The sequence below is a fragment of the Fulmarus glacialis genome, unplaced genomic scaffold (genome assembly GCF_000690835.1).
Source record: "Fulmarus glacialis isolate BGI_N327 unplaced genomic scaffold, ASM69083v1 scaffold8648, whole genome shotgun sequence".
NCBI lineage: Eukaryota > Metazoa > Chordata > Aves > Procellariiformes > Procellariidae > Fulmarus > Fulmarus glacialis.
In genome coordinates this window covers 57,913-81,424 of record NW_009227559.1, presented here as the reverse complement: position 1 = coordinate 81,424, position 23,512 = coordinate 57,913, and the positions used below count along the sequence as shown (strand labels likewise).

Here is a 23,512-nt window from a genome sequence, read left to right as displayed (position 1 = left end):
GTTACAACTGCAAACTTGGCAGCAGTATCAACCAGGTATGTGCATTTTACTGTCCTATGAAAATGCCCAAATCCCCCTTCTGAAGACTTGCCAAAAAACCTCTCAACTTGAATTTTCAGCAGAGACTACTTGTTGAAGATGTACTCTTAAATTCTCTCATAGTTTCACCCCTGTTTTGGAAGGTATAAATAAGATTGCTCCCAAAACTGCTGCTAACTTCTCTGTTGATAGGGAGAAGAACTAAGAATAGAGTTCCTTTTTCCTGTGTTTTCACTTATTTTCTTGTGAGTGCCAGCATAGAAAAGAAAAAGGAGGAGAAAGTTCCCTTGATAGCATGCAAAATTATGAGCAGACTTAAACTATGACAAGAAAAAAAAAAAAATAGTGTAAACTAGTGATGTGGAGAAAGAGCAGGGGACGACTACAGACACCCAAAATTAGGGACTAGACTAATTCAGAAAGTGAGAAAATAAAAACCACAGGACAGAAGCATCTGAAACATCAGATGCCTGACATTCAGAATCTGAAAAGATCTCAAGATTCCTGAGCTTTCACATTCCTCTATTGTTAACAAATAACTCCAAATCTATTGAAAAAAAATAAGCCTTATCTCCCTCTAAAAGCTGGATCAGACAAAGGAGGATAACCATCACTATATGAATGCTAAAGAAAACCCTGCTGTTTTTCTACTGCTCCTAAAGGGAGTAAAGCCAAACGAGCTTCAGAAGGGATAATGGAAGTGACTAAAGCAAACTTATTTCACTTAGAATTGCAACTGAGTAGCAGACCTACCTTCCCAATTATCACATCTCCACCATGGAGGCAGTAGTTCATCACACTACGTTGAAGTGGACCTATCATGCCATCACAAATAAATCCTGGACTAAGAAGAGTAACCAACAGCAACTACTCCATTTCCCTATCTCTGTGCAAGCCATAAAGACTGCTGTTACAGATACTTCTTGTCCTTTTCTTTCTCTTTATTAGCTGCTTCTGTGCCAAAGGAAGCACCGTGCATAAAGTAAGAGATGGGAACTTAGGAAGAAGGTAAAACAGAAGCTGCAGAGGAAGAAAAACAGCTTGAAAAAGAAAGAAAAATCCACTAGCAAAAAACATTTTTCTCTCTGTCCTAAGGAGAAAATAATCTTTTGGATTGTATCTGTAAAACAGGTTAGTGACAAGAATGTGCAATATTGCTTGAAACTGCCTCACTAATGTGCTTATTACAGTCACTAAGAGCACAGATACCATCACATGGGAGAAGGGGGGGAAAAAAAAAAAAAAAATCTACAAAGTCACAATTTGATCATATTAAATTTCCAGAACAAGAATAAATCCTGAAAAATTCTGAATAAACTGAGATTACTATAATGTAAAGATCATACATTACTGAATCATACAATACCAGCACCAAATAGTCAATGAGCTTCAAATGTTTAAAATAAAAGGCTGTATGTCTTAAAGAAACCACTACACGCCATTTCCACACCCACTAAAAATACTATTGAAATCAGATGGCAAGATACTTAAATGCATTTTTTTCTTAAAAGGAATACAGTCTGAGAGATGGCTTTAATAATCAATGACTGGAAGAAAACCTAGTCAAAAACCTTTACTTCCATTTCCGCAGTCTGATCCTGTATTCTGAATGTTAGAGACACCAGAAACAAATGGCCACAGAGCAGTAGTAGGGTAATTTCACTCATTTAAGTCATCAAAAAGAATAGACGGCTCAACCAATTTCAGTCTCAATCTCACCAAAGTAGAAAACATTTCATTATAAAACACTAAATAAACTAAGCCAAAATTAAAAACAATTATTTTTTTTTTTTAAACCTAACAACCACCATTTCCTGATAAGCAGAAAACAAATCCTGCTGTACAATACCAAAAGATACTGAGGCACCCAGGTCACCGCTTTTTTTATGAACATATATTAATCACTACGAATAACTTATCAGAAAGAGCAACACAGCAAACTTACAGAACAACACAACAGGCTGACAAACATTTCTGCTATAATTATGAAACACAAGGAAATCTTTGAGATAAAAACTGAGCATAAGACCTCAGAGTGGTGTAACTTGTGACTTGGCTTAATAGGGAAAAATTAAGACACTATTCAAAATCCAAATGCAAGAAAGTGATTTTTCTCAATAACAGAGCACAAATTAATATTCATACGAAAGTTAAAGGCATGCTTCTGAGAGAAAAGACAATAGTTTGGGATATAGTAATTTGCTGTTACACGCAAAACAGGCAGTATAGACAAGCACATCAAGAGATTCAATTCACAGAAAACCAGGAGCAAATATTTGTGTGAGCTGTACCTTCTTTCCTGTATCCCATTTTTTCCTATATTCTTGCAATTGTTAAATGCATTGTTATGCTAATAAAGCCTCACTGAATTAAGCAGTGCAACCTATCTGAAGCTATGCCCAAGACACAAAAAAGAGGAATAGGATGCAAAAAAATCTGCATTTCCAGCAAGTGGCATTTTTACTAGACCACCGATTCCCACCTGGTGAGGAACACCAGCATTTAAATTCAGTTATGGCACAGCATGGAACACAAGCTAATAATCTCTTCTGGATTTATTAGATTGGAATAAAAACGGTGAGTGGCATGAGGGAGAAGAGAATGAAACACAAAAGAAAAGGTGATTGCAACAGGCTCATACTGTGTTTTTGTCTTAAAAACAAACAAACAAAAACCACACTATGGGAACTATCATACTAGACAATAGAATGAAAGAATCAAAATCCAGGATTTTCAAGTTGGTTTTTTTTTTTAAGGTTTAAAATCAGTGTTGTTTAGTTGTTGAAGGAAAAAGCAGCACTTGGGGGTCTTAATCACTAAAGTTTTATATGGGCATAGCAGTTATTCAAAAATAACAAAAGGCACATAGTATTACCTCATTTTCTCACTCTAGGACAGTTGATTTCAATTGCTTGCAAGTTTTCTTAACACTATGAACAAAATTTTCTGTATTAGATGTCTACTATAACCTCCTAATCAAAATAGTTCAGCCAATTTTGAGACTAATTCTATGGAAATACTTTTTTTTCCCCAAGACCACCTCTTTAGAATTTCTTAACACCCTTGCTTTAAAAAAAAGGTTGCAAAAACTCCATCAAAAATTGACAAATTTATGATGTCCCAAAAATCATAATCACAAATGCCCAATAGAGACTAAGAAAACCTAACAACTGAAATCTTAGAGGAGTGCACCTTAGCAGCACATCTTTGAGGCTCTTCCAATTTTTAGTACTATTCCAATTGCATGTCTGCCATCCTGACCAAATAGCTGCGCAACCAAAGTTTGGGCAGACTTGCTCTCTTAACTAATAGTTTAAATAAAACCTACTTTTTTACTTATTACTTTTTATTTGCTATAGAGGCACAAGCTTACCTTAACTTATAACCTTTGTATGTACACCTAGGATCTTGGTTGATTTTCTTTTAATTAGAACACTACACAAAAAAATACATTAGCACACCGTTATTTGAAGACTTTCCGGGTCAAGAGGTGGGTAAACACTGAGAATACATCCACAAGAGCCCAGTAAGCAGACACAGCACTCTGATGAAACTTTGCAGAACTAAGTAGGTAAAAACCCTAGCCCTTGAAGTATAATCAGTCATTTACGATAACCGCATTAAAAAAAAATGGTTCTCTTGAACTGGAGAACAACTGCATGGTAAAATAGGCTCTCTTGACTGAGTCTCTTCAAACACTAGTAAAAACCTCATTAAGTGAAACTGAAAAAGACTCTCAGAGTCCAGGAAAAACAAAGGCATGTCGGTGGTTGTCATGATTTAGTGTGAATCAAAAGACACTTCCGGCGGGGAGACCTGCTTGGTATTTTCAAGTCTTGAAAGTTGGGAAAAAGCATCTAATCTGCCTGGGCAATGACAGACGTGGCACCAATCTAAACCTCAACCAGGACATGAAAGCACTTAATATTTTAAAATTCACAACAGACATCCATCTTCTTTCTCCTCCGTTCTAGAAAGTACTCTGTAAACTCATTTTCCCCATGAATGAGGAAGAACTGTGTCCATGGACCTTAAAGCCAACTAACTGTTCACCTCTTGCCACTACAACTTCTTTGTAGGAAGTTTCTCTCAAAATTGATAAATCAGCAAGGTAAAAAAACCCAGAAAGGTGACATTTAAAGCAATTTAGCCTCAACTGGAAACTTCCATTGCCTACCTGTTGGATGTTACTAGATGCCAGACAAAAAGGAAAAGTGCCAGTCTAACTGCAAATGGTGAAGACAGGGAATACAGAATGGAAAAAAGGTTGGGACAATAAATATAGATGCCTTGGTTGCAGAGCATAACTTGGAGACATGTCATGCTACAAAGCTTATCTGAGGCATGATGTTTGGTTGAAATATCAATGCCTGTATAATGGTTCAGATAGTAGAAAGACCAAGTTGAAATTTATGCATTCACACCACTGATATAAGAAAAAACAAAGACTATGCCTTCACCAATTTCCAACTGGCAGACCATTTGAACCTCCCTTTATAGTTCAGAACCGAAAGGCTCTTTAAATGTAGTACCTGTGAATAAGATCCTGACAAGTAAATCTATGACCACTTGAAAACAAGTTAGGTACTGAGGTAAGATACAAGACTCCTCTGGGAGGGGTGGGGGGAAATCATCACGCAAAAACCCAAAAAACCACAACCACAATCCAAACACCTCTCCCAAAAAACAGAGCCAAAGGAAGGACAGGAATTTTAAGCACTTAACCTAGGGGGGGCTCTCTAGTTCAGCTAAACACTAAGAGAAAGTGCACCTCCTAGGGTATACTTCACCTTCTTATGACAACATGAGGAAAAAAATACTACGGTATTTCTGTTCCTGTCTGCTAAATATGGGCTCTGTCCCATTGCTTTTCGAAGATGTTTATCCTCTGACAGAGTTTAACAAATAGAAGTGATGGTGCACAATTCTTGCTTATTTAACTTTTTCCATGTCATTTGTCATTTTATGGACCCTTCTCTTATCCCATCTCAGCGTCTCTTTTTCAGGCCAAGAGTCCTACACTATTTACTCATTCCTTATAAAGAGGCTGTTCCTTGCCATTGTTCACGACCATGGCTCTTCTTATACCTCTTTTGATACTGTATCTGTTTTGAATAGAAACTGCCTTTTTCCTTTAACATGAATTTCATTTGCCCTCTTACCACCTTGTCAACATAGGCTGCTGAGGTCTTTCAGCAGTTTTTGACAGCTGATCTTCATAATAGCTCATTGCATAACCTAGCATAATCAGCAAACTTGGCTTCTGTTCCTCCTCCTTTTCCTAGATCATTTATGAATACGTTGAGCTGTACAAAAGGCCGTAACACTGATCTTTCCAAGACTCTGATGGTAAACCTCTCCACTGTGAAAACTGAGCATCTACTTGTTTGGGTTTTTTAAATCTTTTAATCTGCTACTAAACTATGACACAACCTCTCCCCTTATCTCCAGACCGCTCAATTTAAGTGTCTTCAGTGAGTTATGTTGTGCAATACTCTTTGGGAATTGGGGGGGAGGGGCGGGGGAAGGGACTAAGTCCAATTCGTTGTGACTTCCCTTCACAAAAGCTGTATTGGCTCTTTGCCAAAGCATCGTATTTTTAATTCATTTATTTAAAATAGTTTCTATCAATTCATGCAACAGACATGTCACCCAATTTTGTTTGAAACTGGCCGACAGGTTCCAAAGTTACAAGACAGAAGTCGCACTGGCATAACGCAAGCCTTATTTCTTCAGGAAACCAGTCCAGAAGAATTACGTAAAAATATGAACCGCCACCTATAACAACAAAGTGATATTTCATACTGAAATGTATTCTATGTTGGCCTGCTCATAGTATTTCTGATATACATGTACTATACATGCATGCGTGTGCACGTACACACACGCGCATGTAAGTATGTATGTATTAAGCTTGATTTTAATTCTTCAGGTTTATATCCACTATCTTAAGTCACTGTAGACTCTATAAATTAAAAGTTGATGGCTGATACGCACACAAAAAAAAGATATATTTGATACATTCATTGTAACACAGATTCCCATCAGAAAATGAAAAATACAAGAAACACGAAGTATAAAAACATAATGTCCAGTACACTATTCCTTCATACTTTAAACATGGTGGCTCTCTACAACAATAACTTCATACTCTCTTGCCTTGATAAATGCAATCTTGCCCAACTTAAATTCATTAAAAAGAACTACCATAAAGATATTTTTTCTGGTTCATTACTTCGACTATGTCACCCTTCTGCACTCCTCCAATGCCTCCCTTATCCCTTCACCATCAAACACGAACTACGTATCTTCATTTGTATGACCTTCCAAATACAAAACTGTAGCATGTACGTCAACTTTCATTTGCTATCAAGATGTCAGCCTTGGCCACCTCTTTGCCAGGGCTAGCCTTAGCTGTCCATTTGTCAAATCTCCCAAATAAACCCCTCTGCTCCTTTAACTGATACCAGCATTTTTGCATGAAACATGCAAAATTTTATGTGTTTTCCTCTTTTAAATCCTTTCTTAAAACATTGTTCTGATAACAGAGTTGGTTAGAGCACTGATGAATTGTAACCAGCACTTATGCTACTAGTCATAATATAGTCATTATTACTATACACTTCCACAGACCATTTTTAAAAATCTATGTGCTCTACAAAGATGGGACTATGTAATATTATGGGGAACTTCTAGCCACTGTAACATTTTCACAACAAATACAATGTTTATTAACCTATTTTCCAAACAAATTGTTGTTTCTTTTAACATTGAAAATAAGCACATCAGTAACATGGTTTGCTATCTTAAACTCTTGTGATGGTTTACCTGAGTTGCAGCAACAACAGTAGTTATAGAAGGCGCAGTTGAAGGTGATAGAGCTCCCACTTGCTGCAAGTGGCCTGAAGCCTGCTGAGGTAAATGAGAGCTGGAAACGGGAGTGCTAGATCCTGAGCCAGATACTGCATTTGGAAATGATACTGCTACATCATTGCTGCTAAAAATACCTGAAAAAAATTACAAAAACAGTTACATGCATCTCTCTCTTCCCCTCCCTCTGTTTTCTAGTAACCATGTAAATATGCAGTAGAAAATTAATCAAGACAAACAAGATCACTTAATACCTAATGCAGAAAGTTGCTGTGTTGAAATTCTAACCATGCTGATTGATAAAAGTGCTCTCATCATTTGACATTCTACAGTTCGGGGAACACAGATTGATTCAGTTCTAAGTTTTTGTAAAATATATTTTGTGTGATAAATCAAATATTTATGTGCATTACAAACTGCTCAAATATTAACAGTAGCAGAATTTTTGGCTAAAATGCCTGCCTTCAGCTGAGTCTGCTATCAGAGTTTGTTCTTTCAATGAATTATTGTAAAGTTAAAGTAGATAAAGAATGAAGTATTGGGCTATGTAACTGAACATACACAATACAAATGGAAAAATACTTAACTTTGAAGTCAAATGTTTCTGAACAACATACATTTGTCCAAAACTGTAATTTTGGCAACTAAGGATTGCTTGTGTATTTTCAGAAAAATATTGACAGCAAGTCTGAGGACAAAGTACTCAGATTTGCTGGTAGAACTGGTGTTATTTCATTTATTCACAAACTACAACTCCATCCGTGATATAAGAATGCTTGACTAACATTTCTGCTAGAACAGCCAACAAGTAGATGACTAAACATGTTAACATTAGTCAGACTTGTACGTTAGCAATTTAAATAGGAAGAGTTCATACCCCTCTGTGAAGCCATTACTTCTGTTCATCTACATGCAGGGTAAAGTTCATTATATAGGTTGGGAAAAAACCCTACTGACCAGAAGCCCAGGACAAGAAGTAGTACCTGTCTATGAAACTGTTAGGCTCCACGTGCATTAGATAAGTGAGCTGTCAGCTGGCCAAGGAATATCAAGCATGGTAGCACTGAACTGCAGTTAGAGGAAGAGTGCCACAGGGAGTAAACAGAAGTAGAATGAACATGGTTAGATCAAAAAAAGCAACAGAACTGAAATGCCAGTTAGAAGGCAAAGGTGGAGCTAGTTTGTCACTTATACAAATAATGATTTGAAGAAGGCAGTGACAATAAGAAGATACGCAATGTTAAAACACCACTTGCCACCCAGGAATCCCTCTGAACACAGGCAGTCAAGAGACTAACATCATCCAAACCCACACATAATATGCAAACACTGATGCATCTTAAATTCCCTGCCTCTATTAACTGTCAAGAAAAACGGAAGAGAAAACCAGGCAGACCCAGTAGAGAAAGAAGATATGAAAAAAACAGCTGAAGACACATTCCGACAACACTTTTTTCCTTCCTAACCAAGGTTAGTGATTTCTTATCATCTTCTCCCCAATCTCTTCATCATAGCGCAATTCCATACCTGCTCTGCTTTTCTACTGACCTTCGTATCTTTTTCCATTTAGCACACCTTCCTGTGTCATCTTCCCCTCCTTTTCTTTTGGTCACCATCCCAAAAATCTACAGTTATGACATTACTAGCAGTTAAGATCCTTAAAGTGTTCACTTTGTTATGACCTTTCTCCAATTATATCTGCCTCATCTAAGTAGACAGTACATGTTATGGATCCTGCCCTAATTCGTCCCTACACACCACCAAAATGAACATGATTAACAAACAGCCTTGCTACTGAGTCTACAATACAATTACAACCACAAAAACTGAAATATACTCCAGGTCCTAAAAAGATTTTTTTAAAGTCTGCTTTCTGTCAGAGATTTCAAATTAATAAAAAGGATGAGATTTTTGACCCTTTGTATTTTGAATGCATTAAAACGACTAAATGTACAAAAATTTTGAAAAAGATGAGATTCTCATGAAATTATCTGGCTCCAGGAACCGTGAATTTTAAGGGTAAAAATAATGAAATATCACAACACTTATGATCAAATCATAAGAGCTCGACACCACAAATGCTATCACTCTCATAAAATGTCAATGATAATGAGTGGGAAAAAAAAAAATTTTGGTGAGAGTCAAGTAATAAAAAAGAAAGATATTTTGCCAGAAAGGTAAAACAACTCCAAAATTTTAAAGCCATTGTAGATTTTTTTTCTTAATTTTTCAAAATCATATTTAATAACTGCAGAGCTGCTGCTGCTTCTATTTTAATGATAAGGTTTATTCTTCCTCTTAAAAATAAAATTCTGGAATACAAGCAGATAGTTATAAAATCACAGGCAAAAAACTATTTCAAAAGAAAGACAAGCGGTAAACTAGTTTGCCAGTGGAATGAGGTAAGCTATTATTTGTTGCTAGTAGTAGTAGTATTAAAAACACTCACTATTTGTTGCTGTTGCAAAATACAGGACAAATATGACCTATCTGCACACTCTGTTTGGGCTAAGTATTTTTATTTAGCAATACCTTACCTAATACACAAAGTACATGCACCTTCTGGAACTAGTCATGCAACCAAGATATTACTCCATGCAAGCATTCGAATAAGAACTGTATGCTGAACACACAAATAAATCCTTGATTTTCACACCATTTCAAAAATACCTGTATAAAAACTATGTGCATATCATATTAGAAAGCCAAGAAAGTACATATTTAAAGTGTCTCAAACATATCAAGTTGTCCTTTTGGGGCTTGGGGAGAGATAAATCACTTTCTGGATCAGGAAGGAATGAAAGCCTGAACAAATCACTATGAACCACATCAATGTTTAAAACAAACAAACCACCTTGAAGTCCTTCCCATATTACTGAAAAGCCAAATAGCTATAGCTTGTGATGAACAGCATTGTGTAATTTGCCAGAGGCATAAACAGCATGGTTAAATACAACCTTCAGCATTTTAAACAGAACACAGTTCTTCAACTGCAGGTGGAAATGGACATGTAACACCGTTCAGGTAAAGTCTGGCTGTGCTTAACACCGCTAACACAGCTGTAGAACACGGTTTCAGGTTCTGACAGATAAAATGCACATATATCCTGCCTTGCTGGAGTGAAAGGCTTAACAAAAAGGCCATTGCAAAAAAAAAAAAAAAAAAAAACCAACCACAAACAAACAAAACTCTGGACGATAAATAACTGCCTGCTTAGCACAGAAGAGTAGTACTATAGAGCAGGGAACACATCAGATTATGCAGATTGGAAAAAAACGATTCTTTTTGCTGACAATCAATGACGAAATAGATAATATAGATAACAGAGGAAATAAAAGAACTTCAAGAATAGTGAAAAACAAAATAGCCTCAATTCAGAACTAGCTGTGCAGCAACATACAGCAAGTGGCACACAGAACAATTTTAATGATTTTATTTAAAATCTCAAAAATAAGTAGTTCCATGAGCAAAAGAATTAACAAAACAGATTAAATTCTGGCTTTCAGCAGTGGTGCATCTCACAGATGACATCAATACACTAAGCTTTCCCACCACGATTTCCGTATCTAGCTACAAAATCCTCAGTTCTTTTTATTTTCTAGTAGTACACCCCGCTATGTTATTCAGCTCCCTTACATTCCCTTTCTATGCTGGTGATTGCCTAGTTCAGCAAGGGACAAAAATAAGCTGTGATTACTCTTGTAGCCATACACTATCCACCCCTATTACAGGAACTTACATATTTTAGACTCCTTTATCAAGTTTGCTCGAAATTGGACAACAGGCTGAAAGCTTATTGCGGGTCAAAAATCAAGAGAGACAACATGTAGACTGCTTCCTTAGGAAGCTAGGAAAATGTTGTCCCTACCATAAAGCTGTATTTTCTTTTTTAAATCAGTAACTTGAAACTCTTGCAACAATTGTGAAAAGAGGAAGTTATCTGAGATATCTATCATAGGTTGCTGATCCTAGCATATTGCCAAAACTTACGGAATAAGGAGAATCTGGTCAAAGAGTTTTTTTAAAAATGTAAACTTGCAACCCCACAAAAGTTGCATAGAACTACAGAATCTTCCTACTTGGGGGAGGACAGATGGACATGGGGCAGGAAATTTTGAGTTATAAGAACAAGAACTTCTTTACAAAAACTGAAGCTATATACATGTTTTCGGTACCTTCACTTCCTGTGATCTCAAAAAAATCTCCCCTAAAACCATGACAACTTTCTATATAGAGCAAAATGAAAAAGTGCCTTTGAATGAAGCAGTCCATTAATTAGTAACTAAACATGTAGAAAAATTGATTAAATTTAGTTGCACAAGAAAGAACATGTTCTATTCCAGTAGAATGTTAATAGTGGAAGAAATATCCCACTATTTGTTATTTTGTAATACGGACATAAACTGAAGTGAATCTAATGCTAAACACAAGCAAATAAAAACCAAGTTATTGTGACACAGTTGACTAAAAAGAGAAGAAAGTTGAGTTTGAAACTGCCAAGCTAGCAACAATATTTCAATTCAATTCATCTGAGATTATGAAACTATAGCTTGGATGCTAGGGCCAACCTGTCTCCTTCATGAAGAAATTTGAAATCTAAGAATCAAATAATCAACCTGTTTTCCTGTTGCTGATGAGCAAAGTGGTAGAGTTCACTTTCAAATAGGCTTCTACAAGATTCCGCAGTAACAGTTCTAGAAGTGCACAGAAATTATAATTACTGATCTGCAGCCTGATAACAAGCCAGCACCTCCCTCCCTTTCCGTGACTGGGGGTCCTTTTTTGATGGAGGCACAGCAGCCTCTGTCACAAATCAACAGTCAATACCCTCCTTTTATGAAGGGCATTCTGTGTCCTCTCCATGATGAGGTAGAAGGAAAAAAAGCTCCCAAACTCAAAGTACCCAAAGAATACACACCACTGGCAGTGGAGGGGAGGAGGGAAGATACAAAATACAGGTATACACGTCTTCAAAATGGAACAACTATTCTAGTTTCATACCTATTGACAGAAGGCAGACTGCTGTAATTATTCCCTTTGAAAATACTCTATAGATTGGATTTATAGTCAAAAATGAAAATACTTGACAAGAACCTTCACACAACTGAGGAATACAATTCGGCATGGCAATGTCACACATATGATGAATCAGTGATCTAAGAACAAGGTCGTATCATCTGACGTCTGCTATCAAACACCACTAGAATTAACCCCAAATCTTTGACAGATCAGCTAGCAAAAGATGCTTAGTCCATCTCTTCTGCCTACTTTCACACCCATGTTCATAATCCTGACTGTACAGCTATCTACAGTCATTCAGAAACGTATTCAATAATGGGGTGAGGGGTGAAGAATCAGAACTGATCCATGTAGGTACCAAAATGGTCTACTCCTCTGTTCAGCCAGTCCCACCTGCTACAGTGAACATACAGTTATTTTATATTTGATCTCACATTCATTAATGACCACACATGTCAGCAATGTTATAGAACTCACTCTTCAATAAACTGTAACAGTGAGGAATACATACACCAGCTAACTAACATGAAACAACACATATGAGTTGCTTAAACCAAGCTCAGTCAGTATACAGTCCTGAATTAGACTTTCATTTTCACAGGTAGGCTTTTAAGTGCAAGATTTCAAACCTGCCTAAACCAGTCAGAAAGGTTACAGCTTCCTGGTGCAGAGTGTGCCTACTCCTACTTTGAATTAATCCAAGCTGCTACAGGTCTTACACTACAGCCTTCCACTGCAGAAGGGCTCAAACCCATGTTTTTCATAGCCCAGCCAAGGTGAATTTGCTCTCTGAGAGGAGAGGTTTGACCATCACATGAGGAGACAGATGAATGACATGCTGGACTAGGAACACAGAGAGAACTGTATCATTTTTCTAGCCCCAGTATATCCATCTCTAACAGTGACCAACAGCAGCTGCACAAGGGAAAGCACAAGAAAAGGGCAAGCATGAAGCAATACTTCCCTCAAATATTCTCCCAGCCTCTAGAAATCTGTAACTTAAGGATTTTGAGCTTGTGGAATGGTCTTTGTAATTATTAGCCTTTAATTTGCTTCCAACCCTGCCCCAATGAGTTTCTTCCAATCCTTTCATACCATACCCCATGGCAAAGTTATACCTCAGTTAAACTGTGCGGTTGTTTTTTTTTTTTTTTTTTTTTTTGGGGGGGGGGGGGAAGTGGAAGACAGGGACAACACAGCGACAATCCTGCTTTCATTTGTTTCTTCCAGATGTTCTGACTTCCCACAATAACTCTTTGAGATGCTTTACAATTACCTGTTTAAGGTTCACATATATAATTAATTCAGCTTTACGAAATAAGACACATTAAGAATTTCCTGCCTATTCTATAGTCTGATTCAACAAATTTTGAACTACTCTTCTAGAATAAGAGCAATAAGATAAAGAGCTCCATGATCATATCTGAGACACATATGCTCAGCACTACAGGAAAGACTTGTAGTTCAAGTGTGTCACAGCACAGAAAGATCTTTGCAAGAAGAAAAAGTTAGAAAGATATGGAAGAACTATTGATAAATAACGATCTTAACTTCTATTTAGTTGTTCACTTCTGTCGTGGTGAGCCAAGACATATAAGCCTACATTACTTTAATACGACATACTAAAAACATAGTAGTTTTAGGCCCACTAAACGAGTATTCCTGAGTAGGAGCATGACACTTGTGATCTACGTTTCTTAATGGTTTCCAGGGAGAACTTAATGTGTTTGCTTAAGATCTCCAAAAACCTACCATAGCTTCAAACCATTCTGACAGAAATCTCAGTGCTGAAATGGTGAGTCACTGGAAGCACTAGATTCCTCTCCACTGTTAACATAATAAAGTCTTTTAAAGGAGTTTCTACTGCAAAAGTTCTCTCTCTTTTGGATTCCAGTGATCTGAAGCTGGTGTCTTTGAAGGCATGCTGCAGGATGCTTGATTGAGCCAGAATTTTCAAAAAGAGGGCCATTAGAGAGGCCAATGAGTAACAACGGCAATTCTGTTGTGATTAGTTATTTCTGGTGGTGGGGAACAGCTGTTGCCTGAACTGCTGAAAGACTACACATAGCTATCATTAGCAACAACTAAAGCTTTAAAGTGGTATTCTGGAAACTCACAGGTAGTTATACTTAAGGTTGTAGTATTTGACAACTGAACAGTAACACTCCATTATTCAATACTCTGAAAAAATGGGCATAAAGGAACTATTTCAGGATGACTTTGTAATTTGTCCTTTTCTTGTTCTTCCCTTTTTTAAATTTATATGGTTTAGCTGAACTACTGTCCCCATGCTTCAATACCGGCAGATGCCTTTTTATCAACACTGTAAAAGTCTGCCCAAGTTGGGCTAATTTTAACTCATTAATTTAACTCTCAGTAAAAATTCTGACTAGTTTAGGTTATCTTGTTAAAAAAATTATACCATATATACTAAATTTTGCCTGCACTGATGCGGAAGCCAAGTCTACAGAACTGAAAACTTCCTTTGGAAATGAGCTGTCTTCTAAATCCGATCACAGTGTTAGGACTGGCACCATGGATGTTTGTTCTGTGCTACGACTCTCCTGACTGCAACTCAAAAATTAACGTAAGACGGAACAAGCATAAACAGAGACCTGAAAACAGGAACAGGAATAAGAAATAAAACAGACAGCAGACAGAACGAGTGAGAACAGAAGTAGCCACAGAAAGGCTACAACCAACCATTACAATTTACAGCTAGCTCTAACATAAAATTTTAACATTCAGGTCATCACTCCCCATAGTCTTTTTTTAAAGTATGCACTAAAATCCTCAACAGATATGTATTGTCTGTATCCCCTCCTCCTGCCTTCCAGTGGTAGGCCCATAAAAATGATGCAGAAGGGATGAGACTTAAAGGTCAAGTCAAAAAAGTTTGACTGTAAGGTCCAGAGTAAGACTGAGAAGGACAAAGCACAAAGTTATCACACAGCGAATAGCAGTGAAAACTTTACATCTCTCAACTGCAATTTTTCAGTTTTTTTTTTAAACCAGTTTTTAAAAAAGCATGAAAAATATAAGTTGACCATAAAACTGAGAAACAGCGCGCTGAGTACTAAGTCTCTTACCGGCAAAACTGCAGTGTGCCACTTCTGCCTTGAAGTGTCTTGACTCCTTTCTATTAAAACAGGTATCTTTATGGAAAGATACAGCCTGCATGACTCCATTTTCTAGTCCTCTTTTATAACTGACCCTTTCAAACGTGTTCAAGTGTTTAGCTATCATCTTTCCTCCTTTACACTCTGTCAGCACCAAATTCAACTGACAGGCTTTGACCATCACCTTTATACTAGCATAACGATCAAATGAATCTCTCTGCTCCAAACTTGTATTTGTCTCCACACAAACCAAAACTCTCAGTTTTTTCTTTTCCATACTCTCTTGCTGATGTGCAGCCAGCTTAAACTCAGTGCAATGCAAAAACAAGCTCCTCATACACTGCCTCCATCAAAACTCTTACAAACAATTACTCTTACAGTCCTCAGCATTATCTGACTCATAATCTGCATATGCTTGTGGAGTAAACTATCTTCCTATATTTAAATATTGATCTCAAGTTTGAATACTTTGTTTTCATCCTATACACACAGCAAGATCTTTCCTTGCTGTTGATATTATCAAAATTTCTACCCACCCTCATTTATTTCACCCACATATATGCTTCTGCCAAAACAAGAGTACGCAAAAAAAACCCTGCAAGATTAGGGGGGAAAAGTAACTAACTTTAAAATCTTACTTAGAGAAACATGGGAAGGTAGATAAAACACACACACCACAAAAAAACAAACAAACAAAAAAAACCCCACACCAAACCACCACAAAAAAAACCCAACCAAAAAACCATCCCACCAAAACCCACACCAGGCAGATTAGATGATAAATCCTGCCCAAACACTGTTCTAAAACAAAAACAAACGTACATGTAGGTAACATTATGCTGCCCCACAATAACGAGTCATACAAAGCATTATTATTGCTTGACAAGAAAGCATACAACATTAAGTAACCACCTTCCTCTATGCTCTTCCAACTTCTCTGCTGGAGTTAGGAATACACAATCAGTTTTTAAAAACGTGGAAAGAAGTCATCACACATGGCGTTCCATCAATTTCTATTCTGCACTGTTGTGTACCTATACTTCTTCAACATTAAATAGCAAAAAGGCTCTGCTTATAAAACAGCAGAAACTCACCAAGTCCAAATTCAGCACACTTTGTCAGATACCCTTCAGATGTTTTATTTTTGTTCAGAAAAATGGTGAGCTTGCTTTCCTTCATCTCAAAGCGGGTTCAGAGCACTGTATACCTGGGAGAGTGAGAGGGAAACCCTATATCAAAAGGAAAAAAGCTAAACCTATTTTACTAAAGCAAAGCAAATCTAGAGAAATTTCAATATTTCTCACCACATGTAGACTACAAAATATAAATTTAATGTAATAATATTTTTTTTTTATTAAGAGACCCACCACTATAGACATCTGCCTAACAGATATAATTCGTGGCTCCGACAGTGTGAAAAGCAAAGTCCTATAAAACCTTAGTGATTGCTAGCTTAAAACGCAAAGAACTTCACCATGCAAAGTTTAAATATTTGAATTCTTTTGCATACGCTGAACTCCAAGTCAATACAATTTGCAACGTATACAGCACTGCTCTTCCAACATACACATACAGCAATAAGAAAATCATTCTATTTGGCTGACACCAATGGATAAAAAATTCCAATTTTTATTAACAGATTGCCTGACACCAGTTAAATGTAACATTGAGAAATAAACTTGATCATCTTCAAAATTAGCCTCATGAGAGGGTTTTAACTATAAATATTCCCTCCTAAATCTTTCAGTAACTTGTGAATATAGCTATCATTGTTTCCTACAAATGAACAAAAGCCTTGAAAAAGTAAACCAAGTTCTAATTTAATAAGATATATTTCATTTCCACTGGCTATGAGTGAACACAGAACGAGGGGTACAAAGCCAATAGGGAATACTAAAGTGAAACGGCAATTAGATACATTAAAGATTCAATATTGTTCCCTCTGAAATTGATAGTACTGTTATCAGTGACACAAATGGGCAGCATTGGGCTGTCAGAACAAAGAATGGACAAAACAAGGCTACCTTCACATGCATTACTTGTAGTAATTTAAGTAGTCAGGAAGGCAAGTGGGAGAATGCCTGAAGTAGACACCACTATAACACACCTATGAATGGAGCACAGAAGAAGAACTAGAAACACTATTCACAAAATTAAAGAAAAGAATCTCAGAACTGGAATAAAACTGTTATCATTTTACTGCGCACATACAAAAAGATCATAAAAAGAGAACTGAGGAACTATTGACCTATCAGGCTCCTGCAGCCAATCTACAAAGTTTTCACTCAAGTACTGAACAATTGACTCACTGCAGACCTGTATTTCACCCAATCCATAGAATATGCAGACCTTCAATCAGGCTTTTCCACAAAAGGCTACCCTTTGTGATAAATGAACCTCTGAAAAAGAGTCTAATATAACTTACCATTATGTATGGTATTCATCAATTTTGAGAAAGCTTTTGAGTTACGAGAAAAAGGGCTTCATGTTAAGATCATGTTTAACAGACACACAAAAGAATATATGTATAGACAGGAATTTCAGTGAACAATAATATACCTGAATACATCTTTCTTGTATTAGAGCTCTGATCATTTACAGTAGCTCAAATTGTAAAATGGATTTATTTCTATCCACTATAATTTTTTACTTATATTTCTTTTGTCAGTGTTTGTTAGCTTTTAAATGTCGAGTATAAGAAGAACATTCCAGCACACGCCAATTAGCTGCATTCTAAAGCTAATTTACAAATAAAAAAATCAAATATTCTTTCCAGCCACAATCAGTCTTACCAACAAAAGAATTATTTTAATTTCATTGTCCGCAACACATTCAGAAACTTAAACTGAAGCCGCCTTGCTAATTTTAATCACAAGGCATCTTTTTTGCTTCACTGATAGACTAACTCAAGCAATCAAGAAGTTTAACAGAAAACAGTTGTGTCTCCTCAGGGAGCTCAGTTGAAGACGAACTCAAATGTGTAGAGAGAAAGAACATCCAACTACTGGTACACCAAAGGACATGCTCACATGAACTTCCTCTTCTTCAAGGGTTGGGGTTTTTAGAGAATATTGATCTTTGACCATGAAGTGTCAGAATACACTCACATCCTCTGCTGGGTAGCTAGAAGTCTCAGTAACTCAACCTCCACAGCAACACAACACTTTTATGCCCAGTTGCAGAGTGACGGCAGTCATGCAGATGGCCCACTTCTTCCACTTACGCCACCAATTTATTCATACTTAGACCTCATGACTACAAAATTATTTTAGTTTCAATTTACTAGTTCACTCTTTCACACTACTAATGAACAAAGCCTTCAGCTTACTTGTCTGGTTTGACAAGATGATAACATGAATGATTTTGCAGGTGAGAGTGTAGCAAACACCTGTCATACGTCCTTGGGCAAACTTTCTACCTGCATCAGCCTCTGAGGTCTGACTGTAATAACTGTTTGTGTTCCAACAGGGTGACTGTCTTGAATGCTTTATTTTTCTCTTCTTTATTCTCCCCACAACTGGCAGCTACTAAAGACTGCTGTCATAAGCCATTTTTTTAACTGCCAGGCTATTCTGAACATCAGGATTCCAAAAAAATGAATTAACACCAAAGATAATTTAAACTTTTGTCATTGATACTAGAATATTATGAAACTAAATTAGAAGTCATTAAAAAAAAAAATCCTTGCCTTTTACTTACTGCCTAAACTAGCCAAACTTACTTCCATGGAAAAAACTTAAAATTTAGAATATTTTAATTAAAACATTACAGACCAAGTCTGTACTGTAAAAAACCAAGAAGTAATGTTTTTTAAATTTTGTGGTAGAGGAAAAAAAAACCACAATATACAAAATCCTGGATGATTCTTTACAAAAGTGGATTAATCTGATAAATACAAAACTGATAATTTTAATTAACCTTCTCAACAGTTTTCAGAGAACTAACAACAATGTACAAAGATACACTTATAATCAAAACTATTACTTTACAAGGAAAAAAAAAAAATCACTAAAACGCACGGAGTTAATATGGCTGGGATCATACACATTACACTATTGGGACAAAGACAAATTCTGCCTCAGATGCAGAGGACACGATGCAACTGCTGTCTGCCACCCTTAAGAGCAGAATCATTACTCTGAAAGTCTCTTTTTTTGGAATCCTTAAGATTCCCAGTAGGAAGTAAAAAGACTGTCAAGCAATGATCAAAAAAGACAAATATAGTGTTACGAATTATCAGAAGGGAATAGAGAACAAAACAAAAAGCATAATTATGCCACTTTAAAAATTCATGTTGCATCTGTATTTCAAATACTACCTGCACTTCTCAAAAAAGGATACAGTAGCACTAAGAGAGATCTGGAAAGGATAAGACAGATACAGTATGAATGAATAGAAGGTATTAAGATATCTAGGTCTAAAAAAGGTAACGGGGGAAATGACAGAAATGTATCAATTATGAATACTCTAAAGATGCTGAATATTTTTAATGACTATTCACTGTTTTTAGAGGAGTGTCAAAACATGATGAGCAACAGCTGTGAACAAAGTACATCCTTTTACAATACATAAAGATATGAAACTCATCTTTCACGTTTCAGATATTAACAGCATAAATGGTTTCAAAAATTATTAGACAAATTCATGGAAGAGACCGATTCACAGAAGAGATCAATAGCTACAGATATCCAACCTTGAGATGAGATGCAAGGAATCCCAGTAAGAAAATGTCCTGTTTAACCTAACTCCTTTGAAACAAACTGTTCTAACACAGACTTCATCCAGTTACATGATGAAGGGTGTCCTGGTTTTGGCTAGGATAGAGTTAATTTTCTGCCTAGTAGTTGGTATAGTGCTGTGGTTTGGATTTAGTATGAGAATAACGTTGATAACACACTGATGTTTTAGTTGTTGCTAAGTAGTGCTTACACTAGTCAAGGACTTTTCAGCTCTGCCAGGTGCACAAGAAGCTGGGAGGGAGCACAGCCAGGACAGCTGACCCAAACTGGCCAACGGGGTATTCCATACCATATGATGTCATGCTCAGTATAGAAACTGGGGGAGGGTGCTGGGGAGTAGCGATTGCTGCTCAGGGACTGGCTGGGCATCGGTCGGCGGGTGGTGAGCAATTGCATCATGCATCACTTGCTTTGTATATTCTACTATTATTATTACTACTATTTTAATTTATTTTATTTCAATTATTAAACTGTCTTTATCTCAACCCATGAGTTTTCTTCACTTTTACTTTCCCAATTCTCTCCCCCATCCCACCAGAGTAGGGGGAGTGAGCGAGCGGCTGCGTGGTGTTTAGTTGCTGGCTGGGGTTAAACCATGACAAGGGCCAACACTAGATCAGCCCTCCTTGTCACTGATGGAGCTAATTCTAGAATCCCCCCAAGCCTCAACACAGAACAGGAGGAGAACTGTTCCCCTACCACTATTCCCTTCCACACCCCATAAATTAGTAGAAGGCAGATGAAAAAAGGTGTTTTATTCTGGAAGGAAAAAAGAGCTACTGTCTGGGTTCCTGGTATAACTGCCTCTATTGGCAGCTACCTCTTTCCTGACTTTTCCTGCACTGAAGTACCCTCGCAGCCACCTAGTTTTCTCCTACAATGTACAGCCAAGCTATTGAACTCCAACATGCTAAGGTGTCAAGAAAGGTTAGGGATGGTGAACGGTAATCATGTATGCCAAAATACCATATGCTGTAATAGCTGGACTTCCCATTCATTGTTTTCCCTTTATTTTCCATCTCTGTTGCCTTACGCACTTTGCTTTCAGTCTTGGCTGAATCCTTCCTTCATCTAATCCTTATGGCAGGAGCTATTGCTTTCTTTAAAACCTTACAATTATTCTTCCTTAAAATCAATGCTGCTCAGGAAGACTTCGTTGCTTCCAGCTCATTAATTTCAACTAGTTTCAAAGTATCTCAGAATTGACTGTGTATTAATACTTACATCCGAGTCACCATCCTTTTACTGTTCATTACCTGTTTTTAAAGGAATTGGTTATGCATACAAAAAATGTTAAATTCTAAGCTTACTACTCCCACAGCACAAAAAAGTGACTTTGGCCCTTGAAAGGATGTTATTTGCTGTAACCAACCACTAAATTCTTCAGATCAGGAATTAGTCCATGACAGCCAAGATTTTTTTTTTTTTTTTTTTAAAGTAAGAAAATCAGCATTTGAGATTCTTATGTGAAATGTAATGGCTTGAGAGTTGCTTTTTGATTTGTTTGGGGGAATGGTGTTTTTTTTTGTTGTGGGTGGTTTTTTTTTTTTCTTTTTTTAATTTACTTGGAACCTCTAGTTATTCTTATCAGGAAATCCTTCTCGTAAGCATTTAAAACAAATAAACAATGGGAAATAGATATAAAGCCAAGTCAAGTACAAAGGATCTGATAGGATTACTCATGCACAAGCCCCAGACACATGTTTGTATTTTTCAGCTCTGTTTACAGCTTCCATGAATCTCTTCTCAACTCAAGTTTCTAGCGCTATACTGGTCCAAAGACCAATGCTCACTCTTTTGGACAAAAATTTGCAGTTTTTTCAAGTTACTTAGTTTAATGAGAACCCTCTTCAGAAACTTTTTACCACTGCATGTAATTCTCCCTCATGACAACATATGCAGCAAGCTAGATCACCATCAAAATTAACAGTTGTCTTAATGTTATCCTTATGGCCTTCTCACAGACATCGTATATATCTACCAGATCTGACACGAAAAAATGAAGAATTCTATTTAAAAGCTGAATAAAAAGTATAGAAAGAACAATATGAAGTAGTGAGTTTGCATCTAAACTAGGTGTTAAATCCCAATTCAGTTCAAATGGACAAAAAATTCGCTTTAAATTCAGGATCAGACAAGAAGTAGCTTTTCTAACAATATAAAATAGTTTGTTTCACTTACTATTTCTTGCATTACCACCACAAAAGCCCTGATAAGAACTATTTTGCTAAGTATTTTGACAGCACGCTTTGTGTGTACGGCATACCTGTATATCTAACTCCTACACCACTTTTTCAATTATGCCTAATACTCCTGAAAGAGAGGTTTATTTGAGTAATCTTCTGGAAATACGGTGTTGGCTTATCTGTGCCAACTTTTTGCATTTTACTCGTGCTGGGGAGATCTATTAAAAATGAGCTCACATCCAGGTGGATCAACATAAAGATCTTGCAGGTTTTAAGAAACTAGCACAGGTAACTTTTATAAAGTATCAGAGACTGCCATACAGTGAAAAGGCACTGGCATATATTGTCATTTAGTGCAGCTAAGACACATCTTTACATCTGGACAGACACCGAATTCCACAGTTTCCCTTTTTTAAAGTGTTCTTAAATACAAAAGCTATTGAAATCTTTGATTTTATCTGTAAAGCTATCCCAATTGGTTCCTGCCATTTTAACTAGAGCTAGGCATTTGGACTGTCATCAGCCATGGCGTATGAAGCTACCAGGGGACCGCCTGACTTCAAATATTTCACTACAGAGCAAGAATTGCTGTGGTACACGTACCCCAATGTTGTACCAAGCGACATACACACAGTACCACACCACAGCACAGGCTATCAAGAGCTTCAGAAAGCTACTGTTACTAGTTCTATCACCTCTGTGCAACATGTTTAAGAAAGTAAAATAAATTACTTGAATAAGAAGGAAGCATATGGAAATGTGGAGTTGATAATCAGACACTTGGTCTGATTATATCTGTTTAAAAAGAGCATAGTATACAGATAGTATAGTTCCTATACATCAACACAGGAATCTGTCCACTATAAGTCTTAATGGATTTGTCCCCGAGCAACATCTTTCAGTTACAAGCTCACTTATTTTAAGGTTAACTAGTCTTCTTTATACCGCTACATTATGTTAGTATTTCTACTTAATTTTTTTGTTTTCTTTTTAAAACTTTACAGGAGAATCTCAGAAATTATTATGATAATCAACAACAGCTCTAGACATCAGAGCCTCTTCTTATATAGAAGTTAGTCACCCCAATCGTAATCCTGAAACAACTTGCAGTCAATTTAATTTCTGATACGGCAGCTCTTCACATCAAATAAATGGAAAATTTAAACAAAGTACATACATTTCCTTCTGATTTTAAAAACCTCACTGTAGTGCTATCACCTCTGACTGACAACAACAACAAAAAAAGAATTTTACCATATGAATTGGACAGTCTTCAGAGGGACAAAAGTGCTGCAAATACTATCAACACCTACACATCACTTATTTTTCAGCTATATTTGAGTTCTGAAAGACTTGAAAGTTTGTAAGATCTGAAAAGTACCATTTTCAAGAAGGGGTAAAAAAATCCTACTGCTCCTTTTATAGTCAAGCCTCTTCTTTGCCCTCCCCCCACACACTTTTTTTATGTTCCCATGTCACCTTTAACAGATTTTATGGAGTTAAAAGACTGATTGCTATCTCACATTTGACTTACAAGGAA

General features: G+C 36.7%; 1 protein-coding gene across 1 annotated transcript in view; it reads right to left on the bottom strand.

Annotated features, from left to right (window-relative positions):
- MLLT10 (myeloid/lymphoid or mixed-lineage leukemia (trithorax homolog, Drosophila); translocated to, 10) overlaps positions 1–23,512 on the bottom strand; it is a gene marked incomplete at its 5' end in the record, with an annotated part of 107,716 nt that overhangs the window by 27,594 nt on the left and 56,610 nt on the right. Inside the window, 3 exons of the mRNA XM_009583179.1 lie at positions 6,868–7,046; positions 17,473–17,505; positions 22,176–22,190. Of these exons, the coding sequence (XP_009581474.1) occupies positions 6,868–7,046; positions 17,473–17,505; positions 22,176–22,190 (227 nt within the window). The remainder of the gene's footprint in view (positions 1–6,867; positions 7,047–17,472; positions 17,506–22,175; positions 22,191–23,512) is intronic.